The following is a 27,081-nucleotide window of genomic DNA, read 5'->3' on the forward strand; positions in this document are numbered from 1 at the left end:
TAGTTCTTTCTCAAACTGTTATATCTGCTCTTGTAATTTGGTGTTATCAGGGGGAGATCATGAGCTTCTCTAAAGCAAAGAGTTGGATTTCACTTCCATGTTCCGGACATCACAATTCTGGTATGATGCGTCCACTTTCTCATCTCTATGCTTGATTGCGATGCCTAAAATTATGAGTACTAGTGTTGATGTTTGCTGTTAGGTATTCAGTATGGCAAACCTCATCTCGAAATTTTAGTTTGTGGCTGTCGGTCAAAGCATACAATCAGGGGCATTGCTTCTGAAAATATCCAAGCTTAATGGAAACAAGTATGATATGATGCAGTCTCATGATATTAGCCAGTTTTGATTAAGTTTTGATAACATGGCAGATTACTCGGGTGCTTCTTCTTGACAATATATATTAAGAATCTACATCTGAAACATTAAATTTGTAATTGAGAATAAAACATGTGATAACTCATAAATTGCATGATAATTTATCAGTGCAAGCCTAATTTTCATATTATCGAAAACCAATTAGTGTAAAATTTGATACACTTTTCCGCATTAGTTTTCTCTATATAATATACAGTTGACTTTGAGGTTATGAAGTAAATGTAATTCCTAATATGGCTGTCCATTGCATGCCTTCATGAATTCTTGTTATGTTTTAGATCTTATCATGACTTATTTTTCATTTTGTTTAGATTTCTGCTTCTTGGAGTTCTTTGTTTATATTCTTGACGTAATATGCGATTGATTTATCTTCGACAGCTAATGGTCTCAGAAAGTATTACTTCCACACGCTGTGTTCTCATGTGTATGTCGCTAATTGTGCTATACTAAGTAGATGGAGTTGGACCAGTAGCATCGAGGCCGACACTTGGTATTGTGCTTCCTCGAGTCAGGTTGCTTGGAATTTTCAAGATGCCAAATCCTCGAAGCTGTGGCCTTGCTTTGTGCCACGAGACAGCTGATGTGGGCCTCAGTTCGCCTCCCCTTGTTGTGGAAAACGGACGGTCCGGGCTCCATCTGCCCGCTTATCACGCGATGGACGATAAGCGTCGACAGATAGGTAATGACGCCTTGGAAGAGGCGGCTCGCTCGGCCTTATCAGTAGGCGCTGGAAAATCTTCTGCTCACGTTGTCCTTCTTTCTTGAGTTTGGTGTGGTGATCTAGAAAATAAGACATAAGAGCAAGAACAGCAGGTGCAGAACAGGAGTGGTCGTTAGAGAAGGGACGATGGCTGGCTTTCCTGGAGTGAAGGTGGCTCCGTTCACGTACGTGTCGCACGTGTTGGCGGTGGCGTCGGCGGCGATGGTCCTAGTGTGGTGCATCCACTTCCGCGGCGGCCTCGCCTTCGAGTCCACCAACAAATCCCTCATCTTTAACGTACGCCGACTCTCGATTTCTTGTTTTAACTCCACCTTCGTTAGTTTTTCATTGATCAGATCATTGTTAGGTTTGAACAATTCCTACCTTTTCATCAGTAAGTGTCGGTTTCAATGTATGAAAAGAGATCGAAGTAACTTGAGCGGCTTCTCTAATTATGTTCTTCTCTTGGTTCCTATCAGCAGATGATCATCTTGTACTGTTCTGGTGTTTGGTCTTCGTATCTCGCCTTATTTACTCTTTAATTTAAGAGATTTTGTGTAGCCTTAAATAAGAAAAGCAAAGGTTATATTGATATCTTCTTTTGATGGTAAAGTTCTTTTTCCCCTCTTTTTTTTCTTTTGACCCATTCTTTTGATAGCTTGTATGGTTCTTTCTCTGCGCAGAACAGTGATTCATGTTCTAATCATGTTTCTTCTTCTTCTCCATTGCACTGAATTTTCTGTATATTAACGTCGCCGGATAAAATCTAATCATATTTAACTTTGTTCATTGGGGATTTTGTCTCGCTTCCTAAGAAAAGAATAATGTTTTCTTTATGGTGCATGGACTGGATAGAGTTAACATTTTTCAGTAAAGTTAATTATTTTGGTCAATAAAGTGAGGAAATAACTCTGTCCATACTTTGTCAAATAGTGTTTTCTTTACATTTTAATGTGGTCTCTCCTGCAGACCAATATTTTGGTGTGGATTTCTAAGCTGAAATTTCTCACAAGTCGTCTTTTATAGAAGCACTTGTTGAAAAGGCTGAACTATATTACAGTAGAACACTAACGTTGATTAGTTGCTAGAAGACTCTGTTTCATAAGTAGCGTTGCCCGGAAGTCTGTACTCTGTAGAATGTAAAATAGACCATGCTAATATGCGACATATATCCTAGAATCTCCTCAGAGGTGGAAGGTGAGAAAGCAATCCTATTGTTTATAGAATGATATAACAACAGTTTCTTTTGATATGTCTCCACATGGTTTGCCCTCGTTGAAATAGTTTTATTGACGAAAATGAACATTTATTTTCTGATTGTGCATTACGGATTCATTTTGAAATTTTGTGAGCACCAATTGACAATTACTTTAATATTGTTATGCATCACTGCTTTAGGCATATCAGTCAAAAGGATGTCTTATTTTATTTCTTTATCCTGCTTTATGATGAATCGTGATCCATGCCAAGACTAATGTTCACTTTTTGGGGTCCCTTGATAGAATATTTAGAGTTGTTTAATATGAGTTGTTTTACATTAAGAAAAAAAAAAAGGATACAATGTGAAGATAGTAACATTTCTGATATAGTAAGCGATCTGATGGCATATATGTCACTGTCAAAAAACTCATCATATGTTTGAGATGGAGGTAAAGATGCATTCAAGATTGCTTCATGATAAAAAAAAATTCAAATGATATATATATTTGCAATTAATACTCAATTTAATAAGTTTAAGTTTTTAGATTGTATCGATATTCAGTCTCATGTATGTTAATCTTGATCAGTTTGACTATAAACATGTTAAAAATTGGATGATATATATTAATTTTCTTGCAGATTCATCCAGTTCTTATGCTGATTGGTTTTATTATTGTTGGGAGTGAAGGTAAGCCCGTTGAACCAATAATGTGCTATGTTATTAGATATGATTTATATGTCTATCAAAATAAATAGATATGACTTGTATCGGTTCACCTACTTGTGCTCGACTGTTCTACAGCTATAATGAGCTACAAAACCCTGCCACTGAGTCATGAAGTGAATAAAGTTATCCATTTGACTCTTCATGCAATTGCTCTTGTACTCGGTGCTGTGGGAATTTATGCTGCCTTCAAGTTTCACAATGAAAGCGGAATAGATAACCTGTACAGCTTGCATTCTTGGGTTGGGCTCGGCACCATCTGTTTATATGGCATTCAGGTAGGCAACATAAGCAACACATTGAATCTTTGCTCCATGTCACAGTTAACTACAAGTATTTGGTTCCCTTTCTGATTGCATCATGGACAACTGGTAAAAATGCCACTCCTTGTTCCATTTTTGTTTTGTCTGGACTACTATTATAGAGAAAGCTGAAATATTGGTCATCGTGTGGTATTTTGATGGGGGAGATAAATGTTTACCAGTTAAATATTGATGAAAGATAACAATCACAGAGAAATAGCTTTCGTAATTGTAAATGGAACAATCATTGGACTAGGAATTCAAAGCATTTTGTCATTACATTAATTATTTTTATGCACAAGAGCAGCCTTGCTACTATATACATATCATGGTTTGCCGTACCGGTCCGATAGACTTTCGGTACGCGGACCGTTTGTTACCGGTCCAGTACTGTAGAAGCACTGTAGTACTGTAATACTGCTACAGTGCTCGGCACGCTTGAATATACCGCTCGGTACACCCAAGTGTACCGAACGATATACCATACCGTACCGGTACCGAACCCGGGTCGAAATTCCGGTATGGTACGATATTATGAACCTTGATACATATCATTACTAGTCTCACTCTAACGTCTTAATTTCTTCCTTGCAGTGGATTTTTGGGTTCGTGACCTTTTTCTTTCCTGGTGCATCTCCAACGCTGAGAGGTAAGTCTCTTCCTTGGCACGTACTATTTGGGCTGTTCGTCTACATACTAGCCATAGCCACCGCAGAGCTAGGCTTCTTGGAGAAACTCACTTTTCTGGAGAGCTCAGGCCTGTCCAAATATAGCTCAGAGTCCTTCTTGGTAAACTTCACTGCTCTTGTCGTGATCTTTCTTGGAGCCTCAGTTGTGATTTCTGCTATTGCTCCTGCACATGTTGATGCTCCACAAGGTTATTCTTCTATATCGGAGAATTAATCTCACCATTGTTGTCACAAACTGTTCTCCCAGTCAGACATTTGCATGACACAGTTATGTTTGTTACATACGACTACTGTTAGAAGGGAAGACTAGTGGTTTCTTCGCTGTGTATAGTTGGTTGCCATGGACAATAAGATTCTTGCAATGATAATGTTTCTTTGGTTGCAATATGATCTCTGGTTGATTCACAAATGATTTCTGCACTGCGGTGTCCTAACCGGTAAATTAAGGGACTTAATGGTACCTTTGCCCAAATGTGCACGGTTTGCTATAGAATTCACATCTTGATTACAAGTACGGTTGACGGCTAGATGTGGGATTCAATTGATGGTGTCGTCTGTATGACTTCTATGAAGTAATGCATGTAAGGTTATAATCATTCGGTTTATTTGTTTATTATTGCATGGTGGTATAATCTTTCTCATAAAACAAAGCATCGTGGTAGCTGCTAAAGGCAATTTTAGCCCACAGGTACCGGGATTTTTGTCTGATGTGAAATATATATCGTAAGAAACTTGAAGTTTGAATTACGGAAAACTCTTTCTTTTAGCTTTACTCATCATTTCTATAATTATGAAGTGAAACATTTAACTTCAATTATCTCGATTTTACCAGCGAAAGCATGAAAACAATAGGCAAAAATATAATTTTAATATTGCAGTTACGTTTTCAATGGTGATGGACGACGACACCATTGAAGATTATGAGTGATTGTTCTGGATGAGGAGGGAGAGCGGTGGCGAGAGGTGAGGCAAAGGGAAAGGAGAAAGAGGACGATGCTAATGTTGACGCTTTGCATCTACATCGGTGTCGACGCAATTACCGAGCGACGTCAATGCTGATGCAGAGTGGTGAAAGGGCGATGATTCACTACGAGCCGAATGCGACATTCCTTTGTTGGGCCAGCGACACGTCCATCCACAACGTTAATTTCCTCATGACTTGTCATGTCTGCTAGGTCACTTATGCCACTTGCCACTCCCTTAACATTGTCTATCACATCTCTGGCGCAGATCCGTGGCGAGTCCACCCCTTTTATGCTTCCTGCGATCTCGATCCTATTACCTCTTCTTCACACTTTATAGCCTTCTCGACCTTGAGCTCTTACCTATCCACATTCGAGTCCATGACGACACCTCAATAGTGGGCGACCATAAAGCAATGATGCGGGGTCGTTGAGGAGAAGGTGGAGGCCATCCTGCTAGGTTGGATTCGAAGGATGGGGTTGCTAAGTGATATCGATGCAATTATCGAGCGACCCTTTCACCACTCTCCGTCACATCGGCATCACTTGGCAATTGTGTCGACATCTGCATTGTCTTCTTCCTCCTCTCTTTGCCTCAACTCTCGTCATCGCTCTCCCTTCCCATTCATAATAGCCACCCATAGCCTCCAACGATGCCATCGTCCACCACCATGGAAAACGTAACTAAAATATTGAAATTATTTTTTTACCTATTATTTTTATGTTTTCGTCGGTAAAACTAATGATATTATAATAAATGAAGTTAGATATTTTACCTTCATAACTATTGAGATTCTAATATAAATTTTTTAAGTCTAAGAATTGAAATACTAAAAAGACCTAATTATAAGAGATAATATGTAATTAGTCATAAAAGAAAAACCTAATAAATTTCTACATGGAAGCTACCATGGATTTATAACCTTAGTACCAACCAACCAACCAACCAAAGAGAATCCTTCCATATTCACTTCTTTTTTGAGCTTCTATCAAGAAATAAGCTTGATTTTATATATATATATATATATATATATATATATATATATATATATATATATATATATATATATATATATATATATATATATATATATCTCTCTCTCTCTCTCTCTCTCTCTCTCTCTCTCTCTCTCTCTCTCTCCTCGAATGATATATCTAAGTTGGTGGAGCAGAGGGCTGTGAATTCTAAAGTCACCGGTTCAAATCTGGTTCCTAACATATATATTACGGTTTCTTACCATTACCAAGAGTAGCATCTATATTAAGTAGAAGAAAAAGAGCAAGAATTCGCACAGTGAAACAGTTACCTGAGAACGAACACCTTCAATAAGACTTCGTCTCTTTTGTCAGCAACTTGCATCAAATTTTGTACCTACGGCCGACTGAGGAAGAAGACAACAATCTCCAGCTGTGGAAGCCAAAATTTAATTTCCATGGATTGCTTGCGACCCCTGCAAGCAGCCACCACAAGTATATATTATAATGTTATTCCCAATCTCCGGCCAAAAAAAAGGTTCGATTCCGAACGAAAGCTCTCTGACACTATTCAATTCCATCTCCACATGATGTTGCCAGTTTCTCACCAATGCGCCATGCGTCAATGATCGGCCAAAACTGCGTCCCTTTTTCTTCTTTTCCCTCTATGTTTTTACTACACACGAGAACAAAAAAAACACTTGAAAACGGCTCGCTGATCTGTTTCTATCGGGCGTCATTGTCTCTCTTTTGCACGCATTGGCCGGGCGGCCCATCACACGTTGGGCTCCCGCGCGCAACCCGATACAAAGAGTTCATGGTCCGGGTGCCGATCCTACCGGGGGATGGATCCGCCATCGCCGGCGCAGGCCGGGGAGAGGCGCTAGCTGTTGGCGAAGAGGACGTCGCGGAACTCGCGGCGGAGGAGGTCGTAGGGGGCCCAGAGCGCGTCGATGGGGCAACGGTGACCGGCGTCGAGGCGGAGCCACGGCTTGCCCTTGCCACTCCAGTGAAGCAGGCTCACCGGGCCCGGGTGGAGGTCCCGGCACAGCCCCTCGACGTTGTCGCCGCCCAGACCGTGCTGGTTCCATTGGTGCTCCACCCTCTTGACCTCGCCCGCGAACACCAGCAGGAACGGCGGCAGCGAGCCTAGCTCGTAGATCCGCGCCTTTCGCTTCTGCACCTCCATCCAGGCTTCGAGCTTCTGGGTGTAGCCCCTCGTGCGCCACCGGTTGAGGTCCATGACCATGACCCCGGTGTTGAAGTAGCAGGGCGGGCGTCGGCGGCCGGTGAGGACGCCGGGGAACTCCGGATCGGACCAGAACCGCTCTGTGAAGTAGAGGTGAAGTTGGCGTGGCAGTACTCGGGGGCCGCGAGGACGTGGTCTGGAGCGAGGTTGGTGGCCCACAGGCGGCCGACGTCGTCGACGACGACGAGGTCAAATCGAAGTAGATGACGCGGCGGACGGAGCGGGGGAGGATGTCAACGAGGTAGATGCGGGCGTGGTTGAGAGGCCGGTCGAGGGCACTGCGAACGGAGGAGAAGATGCGACCGCGGACGAGAGCGGGGTCGAAGCGGTACACGGCGAAGGAGAGGGAGGGGAAGGAGGCGGCCAAGGCGGACTGGAACCGGCCAGGACAGGTGGCGAGGAAGTCGAAGACGGTGGACTCCGGGCAGGCGGAGTGGCGGAGCATGGAGAGCACACCGGCGAGGGAGCCGCGGAGGTAGGCAGCATCGAGGGTCATGGCAATGTGGATGGTCGGGGCAGAGGCGCAGCCGGGCCCGTTCCGGAACGCCGGGGCTTCGCGGAAGCGGGGGAGATCGGTCGCTGCTGCAGCCTCCAAGCCCGACAATGGCCTCCCGAAGGAGAAGGAAGCGGCGAGCAGAGCCGTCGCCAGTGCTGCGAGGAGGGAGGAGTGTGGCATTGACGGTGACGAGGGGTGACGAAAGTGACGGAGAAGAGGAAATAAATAACGACACTATCGTCGACACGAAAGCATTTTTTTTATGTATATAAGTAATTAATCTTGTCTATTAATTAAAAAAATATTTAACACAATATATATGCATAATTTTGTAAGGGCTATTGATTATTAGTGGTGACAAAGGAATGTAGACAATAACAGAGTCTGATCGACAATTTTCCCTCCTGAAAAAACCTTAAATATTTCACAAGCTTGGCAAAATAACACAGCATAAATCTTCAAAAAATATATAATCAATTCGAATTAACTTACGGCTTTACCCAATTGATCATAACATGCATTGTTTTAATGATCGTTCACGATTTAATTGGGCTAAAAAATAAATGTCTACCGACCTATTTTCTTATGCTAGGGCAGGGATGAATGATTTAAGATTCACATTTCTTGGACCAACAAGAGCTGATAAGAAAACGTCTGGCAGCAGATTACATAATTCATTCTCGTCAAAATAATAATCACGACAGTCAGTGTGCTGTCTTGACATGCATGAAAAGTGAAGAATGTTCATCTTTTCTTCCTTCAAGAACTGATTTTTTTCAAAAAAATTTTAATGTCATTTTACTAAACGTTAAACTACCATCCATCCCAAACAAGAAATACTTTTTCTCACACTTTGGGAGAAAAGCACTCAAAAAATCTGAGAGCATTATATCATTCTTTGGCAAAACTCAACTTTTTGGGGTTCACCTGATCTAGTTGAATGTAAATTGTCCCAGGGTTGTCATCAGATTCAGTCCACTTGATTGACTCATTCTCGAGAAGCTTTAACACCTGCAAATATTTGACAAAATTTAAATTTTATTTTACTATACATAAATAGGCTTTTATTGCATATTGGTGGAGAAAGAATATTAAGCTACAATAAGAAAGAATGATATGGAACAAACTGGAAGAATATAAAACTCTTCCGTAAAGCCCACTAAAAGGGCTACTAAAATTATTGCAGCATTAAAAAATGATATTCTTAAACCGTGAAAAGATCATTATGAGAGACAGAGAATGCAAAACAAAATTAAATCTCAAAAAACTAAATCTCTTTTTTTGGCTGAACAAGTCATACCAAACGCCTTTTTTTCCCTTGTTTGCGATCTTCACTGTCAGCACCAATGACAAGCTTCAAGTATCTAAGAGCTGAAGAAGATAAAGCAAACATCAACTCATTTTTTCCCAGACTAAGTGAAAAATACACAAGAAACAGATGTGAAAATCTCAAGAATCTACAAACTTACTAGGAATATCAGCCAGTGAGCACAAGAGCAATTTTGACAATTTCAATGCTTCTTTGGCACAATGAGGCTGAAGATCAAGAGTGATTTCATCTTTGTTGCTAGTTTTCCTGGAAGTTCATATTGAATACATCATATTGTAATAACGTATTACAGAAAGGAAGTCAGATTATACAACCAAAAGAGATAAGACATGAAGTAATAACCTTGGTTCAACCAACATTGCAGCAGACTTTTCATCTGCTTCTCGAGCCTTTTGATTATAGTACTTCCCCTGAAATGCAATAAGATGGGTGTATCAGCGCAAAGATTAGGATGCTTATACATGCTAAAAAGAGAGGTTAAAACTTATTCAGAATCTTTAACTCTAGTGAACAGTTTACCCTAATAAGTTCGGTATATACAGTTCCTCTGGTCACAGTGAAAAATAAAACTCTGCATACACATTATGCCAGAGATACAAAAGGAGTAAATACGTTAGGAAAAGCCCCTGACCAAAGCCAATTGTATGATACCCAAAAAGTCTTATATTGGGAATATAAAATTTTGCATTGGACAAAATCATTTCATCAGCTTAAGTATTTTGTGCCATATTGGCGACAACACTTATTACAAGAAATGGAGCTAATATGTTATATAGCTCATCATATATGATATCAAATCACCTCTATGGATCCCAGTCCTGTAAGCAAATATATTGTGGGGTTCAATCCAATATAATTTGTTAAAGATTTTGACAACAACATGGTAGTGGGGCCATCTGGTTTTATTATTAAACAGAATCCAGGAAAGGTATATGGCATTTTGAAGGAAACATTCACCCCCCAGGCCAGAACTCAATAGAAGGATTTAACACCATGTTATGCTCTAATGAAAACATAGGAAATTGAGTGTAATGACTGCAAAACCCCAAAAGTCCACATTGGGTAAATTGGACAGTATAAACTTACTATATTATGCATTACATATTTTGGGCCAGGTCAGCAAGCCCACACCAATGTGTTAGACTATGCTGTTTGGGTTCTTATAGGCAGATTATATAATTGTTTGGACTTTCTTATGAGGATAACGATAACCAATCTCACTGGAAAGTACAGTCACATTCACACCACTGGTTTCTAGTTTGATCTTGAAATTCATGACCATGAAAAGAGAGTTCCAAGCTGAGATAGACAAAAGAAGATAGGATCAACAAATTTTGCCTATATTTGATGCAAACAAAGATAAGGATCGACTGACCATCACACAATAGGATGGGCAGGCAGTGTTGGAATCATGAAGATAGAGGTGTAGGTTGGTTTAAACCATGATAAATAAGATTGTTGTAACATGATGCAGATTGGACTTGTGGCAGTGAGGTTCAAGGTAAAATTATGCCCAACAACTATTTAATATACCACATAAAACAACACTATTAAAAGTTGAACTTAATTGATGTCGTTGTTCCACATAAAAAAAGTTGACATACTTTAGTCAAAATAAAAGCTGTCAAATAGAGATTGTTTGGGAACCAGAACTAAAGTTCACGACAATTTAGCAAGAAAACTAGATAACCTAATTCATTTGTTATGATCGTTCCTTAATAATAAAGATTGTGTTTAACCATAAACATGAAACTCACTTGCTCTATATGGTAGCTGGCAGCTTCATTGTCACCCCTTGTAAAAGCATCAACAGCCTACAAAGCCAATGAGTCATGAATAAAATAGAAAAAAGAAGACATATGAAAGACAAATTAGGGATTACAGATAAATCATTATGATGATAAGTTGTGAAACAAATTGCTTACGGCTTCATAATATTGCTTCATTGAATCCCAATGCAGCTTAGCAGCTCTCCTTAGGACCTGGTAATCATCATCTTCCTCAGCAACTGGACCTAGGAGAAAAATTACATATTAACTTGTTGAAGTTAACTAGCATAACAACAAGTTGAGACACAAACCATGCTGAAGAAAATATGCACACTCCAATAAATTTAATTTCTAACACTGCAGAGTACAAACTCTGAGAAACAGAAGTATGACAAATCATGATTTAAAGTCTGAAAATTCCAAGAAAATCATTTCGATATGCAATAAAGCAGAGCAAAACTACAGATTCTAGATTTCTAGCAGTAGAACTTATTCTCTTATGAAAGAAAAGATGCTTGGATCAACCTACTACATGTTCACTTTTTGAAAAAAGAAAAAGAAGCAAGAATCGACCTGCAGAGTACATGAACAAAAAATCATGTTGCAATAATGAGATGATGACTTAAGTCATCAAAAAGAAATTCTCTGCAAATTAATAAAATCCATCAAACGGATCAAGTTTACTTGTGGATGAAATTAAAGAGTGATCGCCACTTAAACAAATGATTTCATTCTCCCATAATTCCAAATTGATCATGTATTTTCCAGTTCTTTGATTACTAACTAAATTTTTAAGAATGATCCCATCTAGCAAAATAAAATCAGTATAACTTATTCCTAACTTCTATTATTTTTACTCAGCTTACTTAGTCAAAGTTTCCTTTGTACTTGATGTTTCTTTGTTCAACAAGAAAATTTCATGAGTTCCTGTTCTATGAAAGTCGGAGGCATCTAAGGCATTATGACACTTTACGGCCTAAGATGTTCATCTAAATAAAGCAGTAGACAATCAAAAAATTAAAACTATGTACAGATTGGTAGAGTCAATTTAGAGCTTACAAAAATAATATTATCATTACATAACTGGCAACAAAATTGTCCCAAAACATCTTATTGACAGTGAACAATTTTAATTAAATGAATAAATTCACAAAAATCATATCAACATTCCAAATATTTGTTGAATGAGTTGAGCAACTCTTGACATGTTCTTATAGTGAAATGATAAGAATGCCTCATACAAGGTTTTCCATCTTTGTCCTAATGCTGCAATGATTAGTACAATCATGTTCTTGAAAAAGTAATGCAATATGTGAAAAAAAAAAAGGCAATACCCTCACTGTACATACATAAAACAAGGGCATAAATGTTAATTTATGGAGCAAGTTGAAAAATATTCAATCAGACCAGTGTACCTGCTGCCTTTAACATGTTCAAAGCAAGGATTAAAAACCAGCTATACCAATATGTAGTGACTGGTAATTGCTGGTCTAACCATGTTCCGACAGACAGGTCAAATAATTTCAACCTATTCAGTTCGGGACTATTGTACTAACCGGTTATTTCACCGTACCAAGCTCGCCAGGCAGTAAAGAGACCAATATCATAGCGTACTGCACAGTAAAGACACCAGCACCAATACCTTTTTCCTTTTGAAATTTGTGACAACCATACAACTGTTAGTCTATTATTTATTTTCTTCTCTCCCTCTACCTGTCTGTCTCTCACCCAACTCTTGCTCCCTCTTTCTTCTCTTTCCCTACACCTTGTCATCCCCCCACTTATGCTTACACGTCCACCATATCCTGCTCCCCTCCACATTGCTGCTGCTGCTTCCTCCTGCCGATAAAAATGCTAACACATTTTCCTCCTCTTTCACCTTTTCCTCATCCTCTTCCTCCTCTCTTTTCTCCTCCTCGTGCTCTTGCACTTCTCTTCTCACCCTCTCTTCTCTTTGGTACATGCCAGCCAATACAGGGGCATACCATGCATCGGCACACCCCATGCACCAGGAATCATACAGGACCTGCCATAGACCAGTATAGGTCTTCGACTAAAGTAAAACCTTAGTCCTAACAAACATTAATAGTCATTATTCAGCTGTCATTGGCATATATACATATTTTTGAATTCTGTTCAAGTAAAAAAACTTCTGTTTACAATGTCTCTAAAGCAATAACTATACTGAAAAAACTGAATTCAGGGCATACCATCATTGACCACCTGTCTTATATTCGGAATATCAGTTGTGGAAGATAACACAAGGTCCTCCAGTGGTTTTGTAACTGCCTTTTGCCCAACAACTCTCATTCTATTCAATCCCATCTCTCGACGTTTTATCTTTTGTTCCTCTTCTGATCTCTCAGGGACATTAAACAAGGATTGTATCACCTCCATCGGTAAATTTGAATTCTTTTGTTCCATGCTAGAGTGTCTTGGAATATTTCTTCATAGAAAATTGTTTCACCAATTAGAAAATATATTCCATATTTTGATTTCTTCAAAAAAAATTCCCCACTATGAAAGTTAACATCTTGAAAGCGACAAGTTATCCTAGAAAGAAAAAAAATGGTAACAGTTGAAAAGTTTACTTAACAAGCATACCTTACACTAGACGGAGAGTTCGGACAACAATCTTCATATGGAAATTTCTCCGTCTGTGAGCCTTTACCTGCAGACTATCGTAGAAAATTTGACACAATGCAAGTAACTGATAAAAAGGGTTAAAGCATGGAATTAGGCAGATAAAAGTTCACAATTTTCAAGATTCAAGAAGCTGCTAATGCCATAGAAAGGGTGTTATAAAGGTTCACAATTAGGCAAATATTGGTTCTCCAGTGATCCAATGATAGAAATCACCAGTTATAAAGGTGTTAATGCCGTAAAAAATTGAAAATTGTAAGAAAGGAACATAATTACAAGCAAGGATTACCATTGCTGGCTACCATATACACTGCTAGTTGGGTACCAACAGAAGGCATGAGTGCCTGTCAGTACTACAGCCACTTACAACTAGTGGCCAGGCAAAAGGACACATGATAGAACGGTATAAACCACGTGCCAAACAAGTACCAGCATGCACCCATGACCCAGGCCACAGCAAGGCAATTGTTGGTTACATGAGAAACTACTGAAAACAAGCATGACATATTACAATTGTACTTACTTTTCTCAAATCATCATAGTCAACTGCCTTGCCTTTCTCCAAGGTGTTAGAAGAAATTATCAATAATTCCTCCATGCTCTACAAAATGAAATCAACATTCCTTATTATTTTATTGAAAGTTTCAAATGAACAACTTGAGAAAACAAAGAAATTGGCATAATGTAATTTACACCAGCACTTATATAATCAAATGCTTCATTTGCATGATACTCAGCTATCTTTGACTTTGCAGATGACATTGGTCTATGTCAACACTCAAAAAATTTATGCAAAAGCTGGACATCTCCACTAGGGTTATTTGATAAAATCTAAATTACAAAAATTAAACAAAATATGATTAGTGTCAGAAATCAAGGATGCACCAGATAAACATGCTTGTCAGATAGTTCCTAGGTAACAAGGGACAAATTTGAATGCTTTGGGAATAATAACAGGACACATCCCTCTTGCTTTCTGTGAGAAAACTTTTAATCTCTTAATGACGGACAAGATAGATCTTTTCACTTAATGATGGATGAAATAGATTTGTTTACTATGTGGATCATTGCTTTGAAGTATGTCTTATCCTACATCTTTCCATAAGATCCTAATTCCTTTATCTCTGCATGTGAACAATTTTGTTCTGAAGATAGCTTATTTAAAAATATCAGTGATCCCAGTATATTATCCTGTTAATGCTTGATCATATTTGAACTACCATATGAATGAAAATTCACTATTATTGTCATATCCATGTTGTACAAACTCAAGCACAAGATATTCCTTGACAACTTTACTTCATATTCTATCCACATTTGGTCTCTGCACCGATCTGATTAACTTTTGGCCACCATGAAGTATATAATCTTGGGCCATAACCACTACAAAAGACCGTGTTTAGACTCCTGTCTCATTAATTAATTCGGTAAGCACCCCAAAACTGACTAGCTCATTTATTTCTTTAATATCTTCTAAAATACTAAGAACCAAAGAATTTATAGCAAAAAATTATCTGGTGTGAACTACAAGTAGCATCAAAGTCCATCAAAAGAACTCAAAAATCTTACCTCCAAACTAATCTCCAAAAATTTAGCCTTCAAGAAAATTTACCTGACAGTTTGATAGATTTACACCCATCTTTTAAATGCATAAACTCGATAAAAGATATACACAAATATATTAGAGCATATATAGAAGAAATGCATACATAAGATGAATCATTTATCAATAAACCAAAGATCATATTCACAAAGGGGAAGTAGATGCACCTTCTTCATGTTGTATCCACAACATCCTGCAGGAACATGTAAATCTAATTATATGGGCTTTTCCAGAGGCAAAAAGAAATTCAAAACACATAAGGCCAAGCTTTTGTTCAAAATACTCATTCCAACATTCAAGAACAGCAATTAAATATATGAATAACAGATTAATTTTCAGTTGTCAAAAATTCTCATATTGCAGGAGAAGTTTCAAGGGCAGACACTAAAACATGAAATATTGTAATGATTATTCAGTATTTAAAAGAACTTATTTTAGTTATCAACATGCTTCTTGAACTGACACTAAAACAAGACATACAACAGCACACTTAAAACAGGTAGGAAATTTGATATTGTAAACAAGTGCTACTGAGTCAAATTAAAATAACAATTGACACAAGAAACTAATATGGTAGTAAAAAAGATAATGTCTAGACTATCCCATTTTATAGGAGTTATTGTCCTAATAAATAGACTGTGAATCCAGACGTAAATAGATGAGCAACTTGTATCTTAGCTTTCACAAATTTTACAGACTACAACAGTATTGATTTTGGTTCATGGCATGGAGTCAAATGCAATAAAATGCACATAAATACCTAATTATTAATTCACAATTTTGTTAAATATTCATAAAGCAAATCATGTCAGAAAAAGAAAGGAGACTCATAAAATGACATAAAAAATCAAAATATAGTTATGCAAATATAGCAGCATCTTAATTATTCAATAACACATTGTGCCTTTTATGCAATCTTAATTGTGAAGGAATCACAAAAATTAAAGTCAAAAATGCAGTGAACTTGAATGTATTCATGTATGAAAGTTCATGACCGTGTGACCAAAATATCAAATAAGTCATTTGAATAGCTAATAAAGCCAAATTACTAAGACCTAAATTAGTAGTAATCCCTAAAGTTATTTTTACTGACACTAATAAGACATAGATATATAGGTTACAGCTACAGAATATAGGTTAATCATTTATCTTAAACATGATTTCTTTTTAACTTGAAAATTGATCAACTAAGATGATACATCGAGATTGAGTCTACAAATATTTTGAGTAGAACTTTGTTCGTTCATTGATTATTACCCTGTCTGCGGTGTGTTAATTTTTTGCATATCTCTGCTCAGAATTTTCTTAGTGTTAAAGGCAGAAATCAGTGGTAACCTTGACATGAGACTTCAATTATACATTGAACATTGTAGTTAAAGTTTCATATCCTGAACATTTTGATTCGACTATATGAAATGCTTCATTTTTCCACTGAACATCATTGTAGAAATTCAACAACCTGAAAGCTCTCAATTGCAAAAGCCATTTGAAATGAAGGTTGCTATCTTGTGGCAGGAACTCACATGCCTATTGGCAGAGTAATACTTGATATGAAATGCGTGGCTCAGTGTTAATCAAATAACAATAACAGATGGACCAAATAATAAAGCATTTAAAATTATAAACTATTGTTTATCACCACTCATTTGCATGTTAAAAAATTCATCATTAAGATAATGAAAAGATAATTACCAAGCACATCACGGATGACATCCATGCTTAGTTTGAATCCATCTCCAAGCATTGAAAATAGGAACTCTTCGACATCCTTGTCATTCAAAGTACTACTTTGAACAGAGTTTGGCATAAACGACTCTGATTCAAGTACATCTAACATTTGTTCCTTGATTTCAAGCTTGGGTGGTTTAGTTGTTTCACATGATTCATTTCGTGATGATGGAAGCCCCACATACTTCTTACCCAGAACACTCGAGATAGTGCCAACTGAAACACTTAATTTCTTTGGCTTTGTTCCTTTGGAATTTTTGCCCAGAAGAATAGAACACTTAAGATTATCCTCGTCCGATGATTCCTCTGGTTGAGGAACATTCTTCCCAATCTGTGCATGACGAAAACCAGAACTACTACTTTCTTGGAGTTGGTACAACATATCTCCTGCTTTACATACATCACGTCCTGCCTTGCAATAAGCAGAGGCTATATCTTCAAGAGTACAAAATGTCCCAAAGGCATCAAGCAAGGCGTTCAAAGCCCTAGTTTCATCATCATGTTCTGAAGTGTATAATGTGGACATAATTGGGATATATTTTGCACCTGAAACTAAGCTTCGGATTAAGCCAACTAACACTGTAGGACCTGATAATAAAAAAGAAAAAGATCACCAATCTGGTGGCAAATGCTAAAACATACATGTCAAAATGAGTCACAGTAGTACTAGTTCAACTTCAATTAGATGTTGGACTGTGCTTGTCGCATATCACCTCATGAAATGCCTGGTAAAGAAGAATAAAATGCAGCAATTTAGACATGAATTTGGCTAAAGCATTCCAGAAAGTTAATGCAATACATTCAGTTATATAACAATAATCCTACCGGCAAAAGATCCGTTTCTTCTGCAACTAATGTTGCTTCTAATCAGCTAAATATTCACAAACTATCCGCTTTTCCAACTATAACAATTGATAAGTTGTTTGCCTCACATTTTAGTGAGTTTCTGAAATTGTACAAAAGCTAATATACCGAAAAAAATGCAGACCTTAAAGAATTTGTAAACAATCTCGTAAGGTAGTCATGGAAGAAACTTAAACCAGATCTCCACTGGAAAATTTAATCCCTTGTTTCCAGGTCACAGTAATAATGATACTACATCTCTCTGTCGGCAAAGCATCCCTCGCTCCCATAAATGTAACTTTGGGGAACAGCAGGCAGTGTCAGAAAGATATGAGAAAGCAACAAAGAGTGGAAAACGAGATTTCCCACTGCTCTGGCCCAGATTCAACCAGAATGTGATATTTCTAGTTGAAGCTTCTTCTCCTGCGTGACCTCCAGTCGCCGATCTCTGTCACCGGTTGGTTACTGTGCTCATGGCAACAACAGCAGAGAAGAGGAAGTTGACTGGTTGACTATGGTCAACACTGGTTAACTTTTGGTCAACAGGGTAATTCTGGAATTTTTTGTTATTCCCGTTTTTGTTGTATTTGGGTAAATTTTTCAGGTTTTCTCCAAGAAAATCATCATCGTGTTGTGACTCCCATGTATCGCTAAACGGTTCAACTTTATTAGGATTTTTTTTTCTAAGGATTACAAAGGAAGTCACAGGAGTGGTTTAAACAGAAAAATTAGTTAAGATTATCATTTCAAGAATTCAAACAAAAACATGAATGCAGCATCAGGAGAGAAAAGCCCTAAAAGAAGACCATTGCGAATCATTTGGCAATCATGCAGTAGAAATTATTTACCAACAGAACTTACACTCTGTTCATGGTAGCATCTACCCGTGCGATTGTCAAGACATAAAAACAACAAACCAGCATCACCTAATTCCCATAAAAACCCAGGTAGAAAAATAAGATCTATGTGCATAGATCATTTTCTCTCTTTTTTTTTCTCCCTAACAAAGGAAAAAATGAGTTTCTACTCAACTGGACAAGCAGAGATACACAACTCTAACTGGATTAGTATTAATGAAAAAAGTAGTAATAGCCCAACTCGGTGATTAATTGTATATTCATTCTCCATACATTATTCACCGCTCGTTGCAATTATCAACCTCGTCGAGGAACAAATTAACTAGCCACAAAGAACAAGAAAGCAATCCGGGACCGCGCTAATGCTACGACACCAAGAAAGCAATCCAGGACCGCACTTATGCTACGATACCAAGAACTCCATCTAAACCCCCCAAAATCTACCTACGCCAAAAAAATGGCCATCATTCCAACATCGATGATTACGGAGGAGATGGAGATAGACAAAACCATGACGGGCTCTCGATTCGGGCGATCCAGACACCGATGATGGAGTTGAAACGAAAGGCGAGATTAAGGATTGGAGACGAAAATCTTACTTGATGCTGTCCGGCGGAGAAGGGTTAGGACCGATGCGAAGTCGAGAGGGAGGGGAGCGAACGTAGGGGAGAGCGGAGGGAGTGAATGAATGGGGGTATTTATTAAGGGTTTTATTTGATTCGCTACTCGGGGAGAACAAAATTAAATGTGCTACCATTATACCAACGAATATTAAATGGTTTGTGTACATATCCCTCTAAATTGAAATAAAACACACACACAAATATATATATATATATATATATCATTATGATTTAAAATTAATTAAATAATCTTAATACAGTAGAAAATGTATAATAATTATGAAATACTAAAAATATTTTAGGTTTTTATATATATTTTAAACTTAAACTATATGCTGTTAGTCATACATATAATATCAAAATTGAAATGACAAAAGCATGAGAGTGTGAAGGTGGTAGCCCTCGACAATAACACTTTTGGCGCTCTGTCGTGATTGTATGTACGGGGACTATACTTGTCCTGGAAGTAATGAGTCGAGAAAGCGAGATGGTGAGGTTAGGAAAGAGACAATTAGAAAGGTTGACCCTGAGTCAACAAATCAAGATTTGATAGTCAACATGTTGTCACGAACAAACTTCTAAACAGGATGTTTGATATAATGCTTATGTATGTTCGTATTTTTTGGTATGTTCATGTTTTGTACAGCATATAGAGAGACGGTCGAAGGCTTAATAGTCTCATTTTAGTTAGGTTGATGGCCGCTTTAGGCTTGTAAATAAAGGTTGTGTCATGTGGACACGTGTGAGAGATTTTCGGTCCGTAATGGATTATTTTACCCTTTGTTGTGCAACTGTTCAGAGCTTGTAAAGTCTGTTTGTAATTTGCATTGTCTATGAAGTGTTTTCGGAAATGTTTGCTTGTGGATCCCGATTGAGACGTTTTCTCTAACCCGTTCTCTCTTTTGTGGGTCATAAGGGATATGGGAGGCTTCGGGGAGGCTGACATTTGCAGACGGACACGCAAGGGTGCTGCACGACTTAGGCAAAACCAGCTAAGTCCGTGACAATGTCTCGAATTGGAACCAGGATTGATCGTGTCGCTGGGTTGTGATTTGGTTTGGTTTGGGCTTCTTTCGCGGATTTGGTTGTGCGCCCAATCAAACACCCACCACGCATGTGATATGAATTCGATCTGTTTGGGCATCCCGTTCATCGGTTGTCATATTTTGGGACATGGATCAGCATAGGTCCAATCTTTTTCCTGTATTAGTGCGCATTAAATTAGAACATACGGGGGAATAATCCATATAAATTTTGTATAATGCCAAAGAAAACACATATTGTATCAATCAACTTTAAAGATATTGACTTATCAAAGCCTAAGATATGTACATACCATCTTACCTCCGCAAACAGAGATACCATTTCAATGATCACCGCGCGGCCCCCACCGCTGCCGGGCGCCTGCGCTCGGGCCGCCGCCGGCGTCCTCACCAGCATCACCTGCGGCCCTCGCCTCTGTCACCTGCGGTCCTCACCGCCGCCCGCGCCGACCGCTCACGCACAGCCGCCTGCGACCGGCACCCACGCTACCTCCCGCGACTGTTTCTTACCGCGACCGGCTCTTCGACTCTCGCGGGTGTAATGCAAGGTCAATGAGGAACGGACAATGGAGACAAGGAGCCACACAACCCATATTTCTTCCTCCACTCGCGAGCGTAACGCCCACCACCATCTCTCTGTTGGCAAGACTTCCCTTGCTCCTATAAATGGAGCTTTGGGGAACAACAGGCGATGTGAGGAAGACGTCAGAAAGCAGCAAAGAGTTGGACGTGAGATTTCCCACTACTCCGGTCGAAGCTTCTTCTCTTGCGTGACCTACATTCGTCGATCTCTGTAGCCGGCCGACGACTGTGCTGGTGGCAGCAACCGCAAAGAAGAGGAAGAAGAGGAAGTTGACTGGTTGACTATGATCAACACTAGTCAACATTGGCTAACTTTTGGTCAATAGGGCCAATTTTGAAATTTTTTGTTGCTCTGTTTTTGTTGTAATCTTATTGGAACTTTTTCATTCCCAATGGACGTAAGAGTAATATTTATATCATAATTCAAATGACGTTAAATCGTTTGTATTTATTTTGTCTTTTTCATCTGATTGTTTTGTCCACTAGATTTATATCTCGTGACTTTGGCAACCGCTAATCCTGTCCATATATATATATATATATATATATATATATATATATATATATATATATATATATATATATATATATATATATATATATATAGTTAATCGACGAGTTTTTTTTTTTGGTGGCTTTGTCGAAGTACACAAGATTGGATCCTACAAGCATCATTGACTAAGACTTGATAACGACACGTCGCAAGATGAAAACAATCGGATTATTAGATACGGTTTGGAAATATTATATAAACCAAGCCGTCAAACAGGAACGTTAGTTGGAACTAAATTTGATGGATCTATCCGATTGGCCTTTTGATTTAGCAGAATAAAGATTTTTTGTCGTTGGAAGCAGATGTTTTAGAGGCCGATGACGATGATGATTTATCTGACAACTTGATTTGTAGAAGTTCAAACTAATGAGGCTCTCGTCGGGCGTCCACTAGATTTCAGTTGGCATACTAATCCCACATGATTTTTGGGAAGCGTCGGGTCTAAGTTGCAGATCAGGAACTATGATCCAAACAAAAATAATAAGGAAAATAAAAGCTCCTGAGGTTTATATGCATCTTCATCATATGGATTGCACGAGGTTATTCTTCAAGAAGAAGTTGGGGGAAGCTTGATGGAAAAGTTGAGCATGTGGTGGCACCCATTACAAATGATCCAATCTCACAATCCCATGAATCTCTCAGCCAGATGGAAGCAGAGAAGCACCAAGAGGAACAACCATTTCATGTCACACAACAAAGAATATCTCAGTATAATAGCAACTCAGAGCAGATCTACATAGCACCCATCAACTTCATACATCTAAACTCCTAGATTCCAAGAAAAATAAGGAACACGCACCAAAAGAAATGGAACACATCAAGCCATAGCAAACCTATATGAACAAGACAGCAATGGAAACCGGAAGAGAAGATGCAGATCTACATGGAGGAAGGAATAGGAGGAAGCAGCAGCAGTGAGGTGTCAGCCCCTGATGTGGCGAACCTTGTGCCAGGTCTTCTTGCAGGTCTCCCCTACCGCCTTCATCCCTTTCTTCATCAGCTGCTTCAGCTCCTTGGCCCGCTCCTTCACCTGCTCCTCGAAGCCTGCCATGGTGCCTGCTCACAGAAAAGGTGAATGAATGGATGGATCAGTTCAGCCCCTTCCACTACTTTAATAGAGTTCCATCCTTGGAGCTCTCTCTCTCTCTCTCTCTCTATCTAACGGTGGGTGCGTGCCATGTTGTACCGCTGTGATGATCATGATTCGCACGATTCCTGGACTTCGAAAAGACAGCAGCGATTGCGTTGGATATCAGACGAGAACAGGGTGTAAAGCCACGTTCTTTGCAGTTCAAGAATCCAAGGGAAGGAAGGAGAGAGAGAGAGAGAGAGAGCATTAGAAGCATGGAATCAGAGTTTTGAGACACTAACATATGCTGGAAGTGTCATGATGTCCAGATAAGAATGAAAAGGTTCTTTGTTTTGCTATGGACAGAGATGAGATTAGAGAATGATCAAGGCGGAGAAAGAAGAAGAAATGGAATGATGGGAAGGCAGCTTTGGCTGAAAGCATGCAGAATGGACCACAAGTCAGTAGGCCAGTGGCTGTCACTGCATCCTGTGACAATGTCGTGGGCACTGAGTCAGTATCAGGCACATGAAAGCAAGATGGATGCGTACAGATTCCGCGAATCCATCCAAGTGAGATGTAGAGTAGGGATGATTCTAAACAAATCCAGGGTCGGCCAGCACATTGTATCAGATTTCAAACTTGGATCATATCCGAATTCAAGAATTTTTCTGAGGTCAAACAATTTTCATATTTGGTGGGCAAAAAATGGATTCAATTTAGACTCCAACTACATTTTTGGTATTACCAAATTTGGCTTGCTTTCATCATCATGAAGCAGAAACCAGCAGGGCTGTGGTTGTCATCCTGTGAGAAGACTGTGGGCAGTTTGTACCACTAACAATGTATAATCTAATGTAACACGACTGTTCTAAACTCTCCTTGACCCATGATAGTTGTTCTTTATTCTAAGTCATAAAGATTCCTTCCTTCTCCACTTTATGAGTAGGTTTCTCTTTCTGCCAAACACTTTGGACTATTCTTTTTAGCAGTCTGGCAGAGAATCATTTTCACTGTAATCAAGACTCCCTAGGAAACAGCTGATTAAACAAGGAAAAAGATAATGATATAACTACAAACAAGCCCCCAAGGACTCTCCCAGTCCTTGCAGATGTTGAAGGATAAGGGGAGAAATACTTGGATTGATCTAATTGGAGAATACCTACTCTTATGAACAAATCCAATCTCAACCAGTGTTCCATTCTCTTTAGTTAGTGATAAGATTATTCCTCCCTCAAATGAACACACATCAGTAAAACTTTATCTGATAGGAATGGCGATGAACTGATTACTTTCTCTTTTGTTAGTGATAAGATTATTCCTCTCTCAAATGAACATACATCAGTAAAAAACCCTATCTGACAGGAATGGCAAAGATGCAGTTTTGAGAGCACCTCAATAACTAGGAAAAAAAAAACTCCATATGCAATTAGTGAAGTTAGAATCTTGGTTCTCCTTGAGTTGATAGTAAGAGCACATTTAAATTATGAAATACATATAGTTAGATTCTTCATTGGAATTACTAGTTGCCTTTTAGCTACTTATCAGCAAAATATAGCTCATTTAAAACATCAAAAGCAAAAGGAAAAAAGATGTTTCTGACTTCCTATTGAAGAACTAGGATAATAGAAGAGTAAATCCTTTACAAAATAAAGACAGCAGGATTACTAAAGGTGGCTAATTTTGATATGAATTCTGTGAAAAACAACTTTGACTTTGTTGAGCAAGACATTCATCATGACTCACACCATAAGTTATGACAATCTTTCAGGAACCAGAAAAAAAGTGAACATGGCATGGAATAAAAACCGCTTTAACATACATCCTTTGGATTAAGACACAATAGTGATTAATAATATCATTGCATTAGACATAGAATGGATGGCTAAGCAAGGAATCAACAATATGCAGAACCAATAAAATATCCAACAAGAAAGAGTTGCAAAAAATCCTCGCCAGAAAAGTGTCCTTTGCCGAAAATAGACAAACTAATAATAACACCTTGCACCACTTCATTGTGGAGGCAGGAGATGAAAGCAGGAATTCATAATAAAGAGTTTCTTCTAGCAGAGGAGTTATGAGGCCATACAGAAAAAAGCATGTCATCATAGACAATAGACTATTCAATAAGTTTCATTTTCAAAATGATGTTGTTCACATCCTGCAAGCAACCGTAGAATTATATCAAATTCGAATGTTGAGAATTATAATTACATCAAGATCTTCACTAAATGCACTTTTAAATGATAAAAAAACAGAAGAACTTGCTAACCTCACACTAGCAGTACAATAATTAACTCAAACGATCATATTAATCCAAATAGCAGCTAGAACATTTTATATGTTCTTGTTATTGATATTATTCCACCTGAAGACACATGTTTTAAGATATATAATTGATAAACCTACAAGGTATATCCACAATTCCACCTGAAACACGAAGCCTTCTGTGGAATCAATGGAGGAACTTCTAGGCATTACACTAAAACATCTCAACTTCCCTAGGGCCCTACCAGCAATATCAACAACGGTACATATAAGAAATATCAGCCGTATCAAGGACCCAGTCCCCAAAACAAATGTTGTAATCAAGCTTCTGCCTTCCAAAAACTGCTTTTTATGGAAGAATGTGGGCTGCAGCACAGTGATGGACACAAGCTGCATTGATCATGATAGGTGATATCACTGCAGGAATATCAACTATATGTGCGCAGTTGTTCGATCAACAAGGATCAAAGTATTTAAAGTATCCAAAATCGATGAAAGTATTCAGGGTTTCACAGTAACGACATATTTGTTAACGGAGATGGAAGAGGCAACGTAGACATTACCTCGAATAGTTTATCTGCGCCGTTCATGTCCGCGAAGAAGCGCCTAAGGAGCTGCGATCGAAGACGAGGAGATTGGACGTTGTTTGCCACTGAAATCAAACACCACTGCCCCTCCGCTATCTTCTTTATCTTCTTCCGGAGCCTGGAGAGCGGGATTACCTGGCTGTCGCCGTGGAAGGGAAAATTCGAAAATAGAAAATATATTATTTGGGATGGTTACGTATGGAACTTTGAGGGCGGAAAAAAAGGACATTAGATGGGATTAATCGTATGCTCATGCGGTGTGCTGGCGAAGAGAGTATTGTACGTCGGGAACAGTTCGTATCCGAAGTGCACTGTGAAAGGACAACAACAGCGAGCTCATTCGATCCGCTGCCACTCGGTGGCAACGAACGGCTGAGATTACGTGCCCATCCAGCCGTTCCGAGTCCACCCAAACGGACCTGTCATTGCTCGAGTTAAAAATCTTCTGTAATTAAGTGCATAGGGGTCTGCATTATCTCTCCGAGTTAATACTGTGGGGCAAATGTTTTGTCCTAGTGCTTTTAACTCTGTTCGTTGAAACCATAAAGCCATTGAATGAGGAACAGGCAAGGAGCCAGATGCAGCGGCCAAATAAATGCCATTCGCGGTCTCTTCAAGTATGCAGATCCAGTTCCAGTCTTGTTCGCCAAATTTGATCTCTTTTAGAACCAAAAGGTTAACCTGCACAAGGTAGCAAAAAACCTTTTAACCTTAAGAATCTTTATCTGAACGTGATCATAAGATGATCGACTCGTACAGGAGACTATCCTTTGTCATATAAAACAGTGCGGCTAATAGAACCAAAAAGCCACAGAGCATGTCCATCAACAAAAAAATTAAAAGTTCATGCCCATCAATTTGAGGCACAAGAACTAATAATCAAAAGTTCAAGCATCCCGTCAGCCCCAAGATGTCCAACGGATAAAAAAATATTACAACCCGTTAAGTAAAATAAAAAGATATAATGTTCTTATGCTGCTAAGCAAATTTCAATGACCCAATCATAACATGAGGGTCCATCAACTGGAAGAATTAAGAGCAGATTGAACCAGATTGAACGTTGACACCTTATTCTAGAGGATGAAATCAACAGTTCTAGCCAGATAGGTTAAGTCAATGCAATTTTATGGATTCAAGCATCGGGGGTCGGTGCTGGCGCTTTGTCTGCTTGCTCTTCTAACTTGGGGCTCTCTTCCTTTGGTGAGGCAGTGGTTCCATTAGCTTTGGCATCCTTAGCCGGTGATGAGGGTTGTTTTCCTGCAGCAGCAGCACCGTCGTTGGCATCCTTGGCTGGTGATGAGGTTTGTTTAGCCGCAGCAGCAGCAGCAGCACCATCTTTGACATCCTTGGCTGGTTCCGGTGCAGGTGGTGGTGGTGGCTTCATGTGCGGTGGGGGAGTATGCTTCAGCTTCACCAATAGCTGGCGCATCCTGGAAAGATCAGTGGGCTTCCCAGGTTTAGGACCCTGGATCACAGTGATTGAAGGCTTCTTATCCTGCTCTTTTTTTCCTCTCCTCTTTTCGATGTTGGCTATCTCATGAGGGACAAGCTCCGCAATTGCTTTCCAATACTGTTTATCTGCATTTGCGTGGAACTTTTCCTGGTTGGCCAAATATAGCTGGTCACAAACAAAAGATTACGGTTTAGATGAAGAATTCAGATCATAATATAGCAAATTTTCAATCAAGTAAAAAGAAGGATCATGAGGGGCAAGAAAAAGTATTTTAACCTTTTCTCTTTCTCTGTTCTGTGTCTTGTTTGTTTCACAGTTCAACTTCCTCTTCTCATAAAAAGCACGCTTGTATTCTTCAGCTTCAGAAATAATCTCATTTCGACGTTCTTTCTCCTTTCTCTCTTTCTCCTCAAGTTGCATAGTATTTTGGCTGAATGTTTAACACATTTATTAAT

The 27,081-nt window shown here is 38.9% G+C and overlaps 3 protein-coding genes and 1 pseudogene across 7 annotated transcripts; 1 reads left to right on the plus strand and 3 right to left on the minus strand.

Moving 5' to 3' along the window:
* The first annotated feature begins 898 nt into the window (after window positions 1-898).
* LOC103982679 (probable ascorbate-specific transmembrane electron transporter 1) lies at window positions 899-4,380 on the plus strand. The gene is made up of 4 exons (XM_009399665.3): window positions 899-1,375; window positions 2,918-2,966; window positions 3,081-3,280; window positions 3,899-4,380. Exons 1-4 carry the CDS (start codon window positions 1,226-1,228, stop codon window positions 4,205-4,207), a joined length of 708 nt encoding a protein of 235 aa, XP_009397940.2. The 5' UTR covers window positions 899-1,225; the 3' UTR covers window positions 4,208-4,380.
* A 1,960-nt stretch (window positions 4,381-6,340) lies between these two features.
* On the minus strand, window positions 6,341-7,975 carry LOC135665671 (probable galacturonosyltransferase-like 3; annotated as a pseudogene).
* Window positions 7,976-8,429: 454 nt separating this feature from the next.
* Window positions 8,430-19,169, minus strand: LOC103982681 (putative nuclear RNA export factor SDE5). Of its 5 annotated transcripts, none has more exons than XM_009399671.3 (13): window positions 19,048-19,169; window positions 17,416-17,473; window positions 16,713-17,336; window positions 15,188-15,213; window positions 13,941-14,018; window positions 13,379-13,452; window positions 12,985-13,220; window positions 10,931-11,013; window positions 10,763-10,819; window positions 9,348-9,415; window positions 9,145-9,251; window positions 8,976-9,046; window positions 8,430-8,686 (listed from the first exon to the last, which is right to left on the minus strand). In XM_009399671.3, exons 3-13 carry the CDS (start codon window positions 17,272-17,274, stop codon window positions 8,567-8,569), a joined length of 1,482 nt encoding a protein of 493 aa, XP_009397946.3. In that variant the 5' UTR covers window positions 17,275-17,336; window positions 17,416-17,473; window positions 19,048-19,169; the 3' UTR covers window positions 8,430-8,566. The 5 variants fall into 5 exon arrangements, with proteins under 5 accessions (XP_009397946.3, XP_009397942.2, XP_009397944.3 ...); XM_009399667.3 differs by having other exon boundaries at window positions 10,931-11,019; XM_009399669.3 differs by having other exon boundaries at window positions 10,931-11,019; window positions 16,713-17,294; window positions 17,391-17,473.
* A 6,840-nt stretch (window positions 19,170-26,009) lies between these two features.
* Window positions 26,010-27,081, minus strand: LOC135665697 (clathrin light chain 2-like). Its single transcript, XM_065177320.1, has 2 exons — window positions 26,903-27,081; window positions 26,010-26,791 (listed from the first exon to the last, which is right to left on the minus strand). Exons 1-2 carry the CDS (start codon window positions 27,044-27,046, stop codon window positions 26,306-26,308), a joined length of 630 nt encoding a protein of 209 aa, XP_065033392.1. The 5' UTR covers window positions 27,047-27,081; the 3' UTR covers window positions 26,010-26,305.

The sequence above is a fragment of the Musa acuminata genome, unplaced genomic scaffold, assembly GCF_036884655.1.
Source record: "Musa acuminata AAA Group cultivar baxijiao unplaced genomic scaffold, Cavendish_Baxijiao_AAA HiC_scaffold_1035, whole genome shotgun sequence".
In the NCBI taxonomy this organism is placed as follows: Eukaryota; Viridiplantae; Streptophyta; class Magnoliopsida; order Zingiberales; family Musaceae; genus Musa; species Musa acuminata.

What these genes read in the sequence shown, in the direction of transcription:
- LOC103982679 (XM_009399665.3), top strand. Translation starts at nt 1,226, where the DNA reads ATGGCTGGCTTTCCTGGAGTGAAGGTGGCTCCGTTCACGTACGTGTCG. An exon ending in TATTATTGTTGGGAGTGAAG is followed by an intron (nt 2,967 to 3,080) that starts GTAAGCCCGTTG and finishes ACTGTTCTACAG; the next exon opens with CTATAATGAGCTACAAAACC. An exon ending in TCTGTTTATATGGCATTCAG is followed by an intron (nt 3,281 to 3,898) that starts GTAGGCAACATA and finishes TCTTCCTTGCAG; the next exon opens with TGGATTTTTGGGTTCGTGAC.
- LOC103982681 (XM_009399667.3), bottom strand. Translation starts at nt 17,274, where the DNA reads ATGTCCACATTATACACTTCAGAACATGATGATGAAACTAGGGCTTTG. An exon ending in TGTCATCCGTGATGTGCTTG is followed by an intron (nt 15,214 to 16,712) that starts GTAATTATCTTT and finishes ATGTTCCTGCAG; the next exon opens with GATGTTGTGGATACAACATG. An exon ending in ACTATGATGATTTGAGAAAA is followed by an intron (nt 13,453 to 13,940) that starts GTAAGTACAATT and finishes TTTCTACGATAG; the next exon opens with TCTGCAGGTAAAGGCTCACA.
- LOC135665697 (XM_065177320.1), bottom strand. Translation starts at nt 27,046, where the DNA reads ATGCAACTTGAGGAGAAAGAGAGAAAGGAGAAAGAACGTCGAAATGAG. An exon ending in AGAACAGAGAAAGAGAAAAG is followed by an intron (nt 26,792 to 26,902) that starts GTTAAAATACTT and finishes GTTTGTGACCAG; the next exon opens with CTATATTTGGCCAACCAGGA.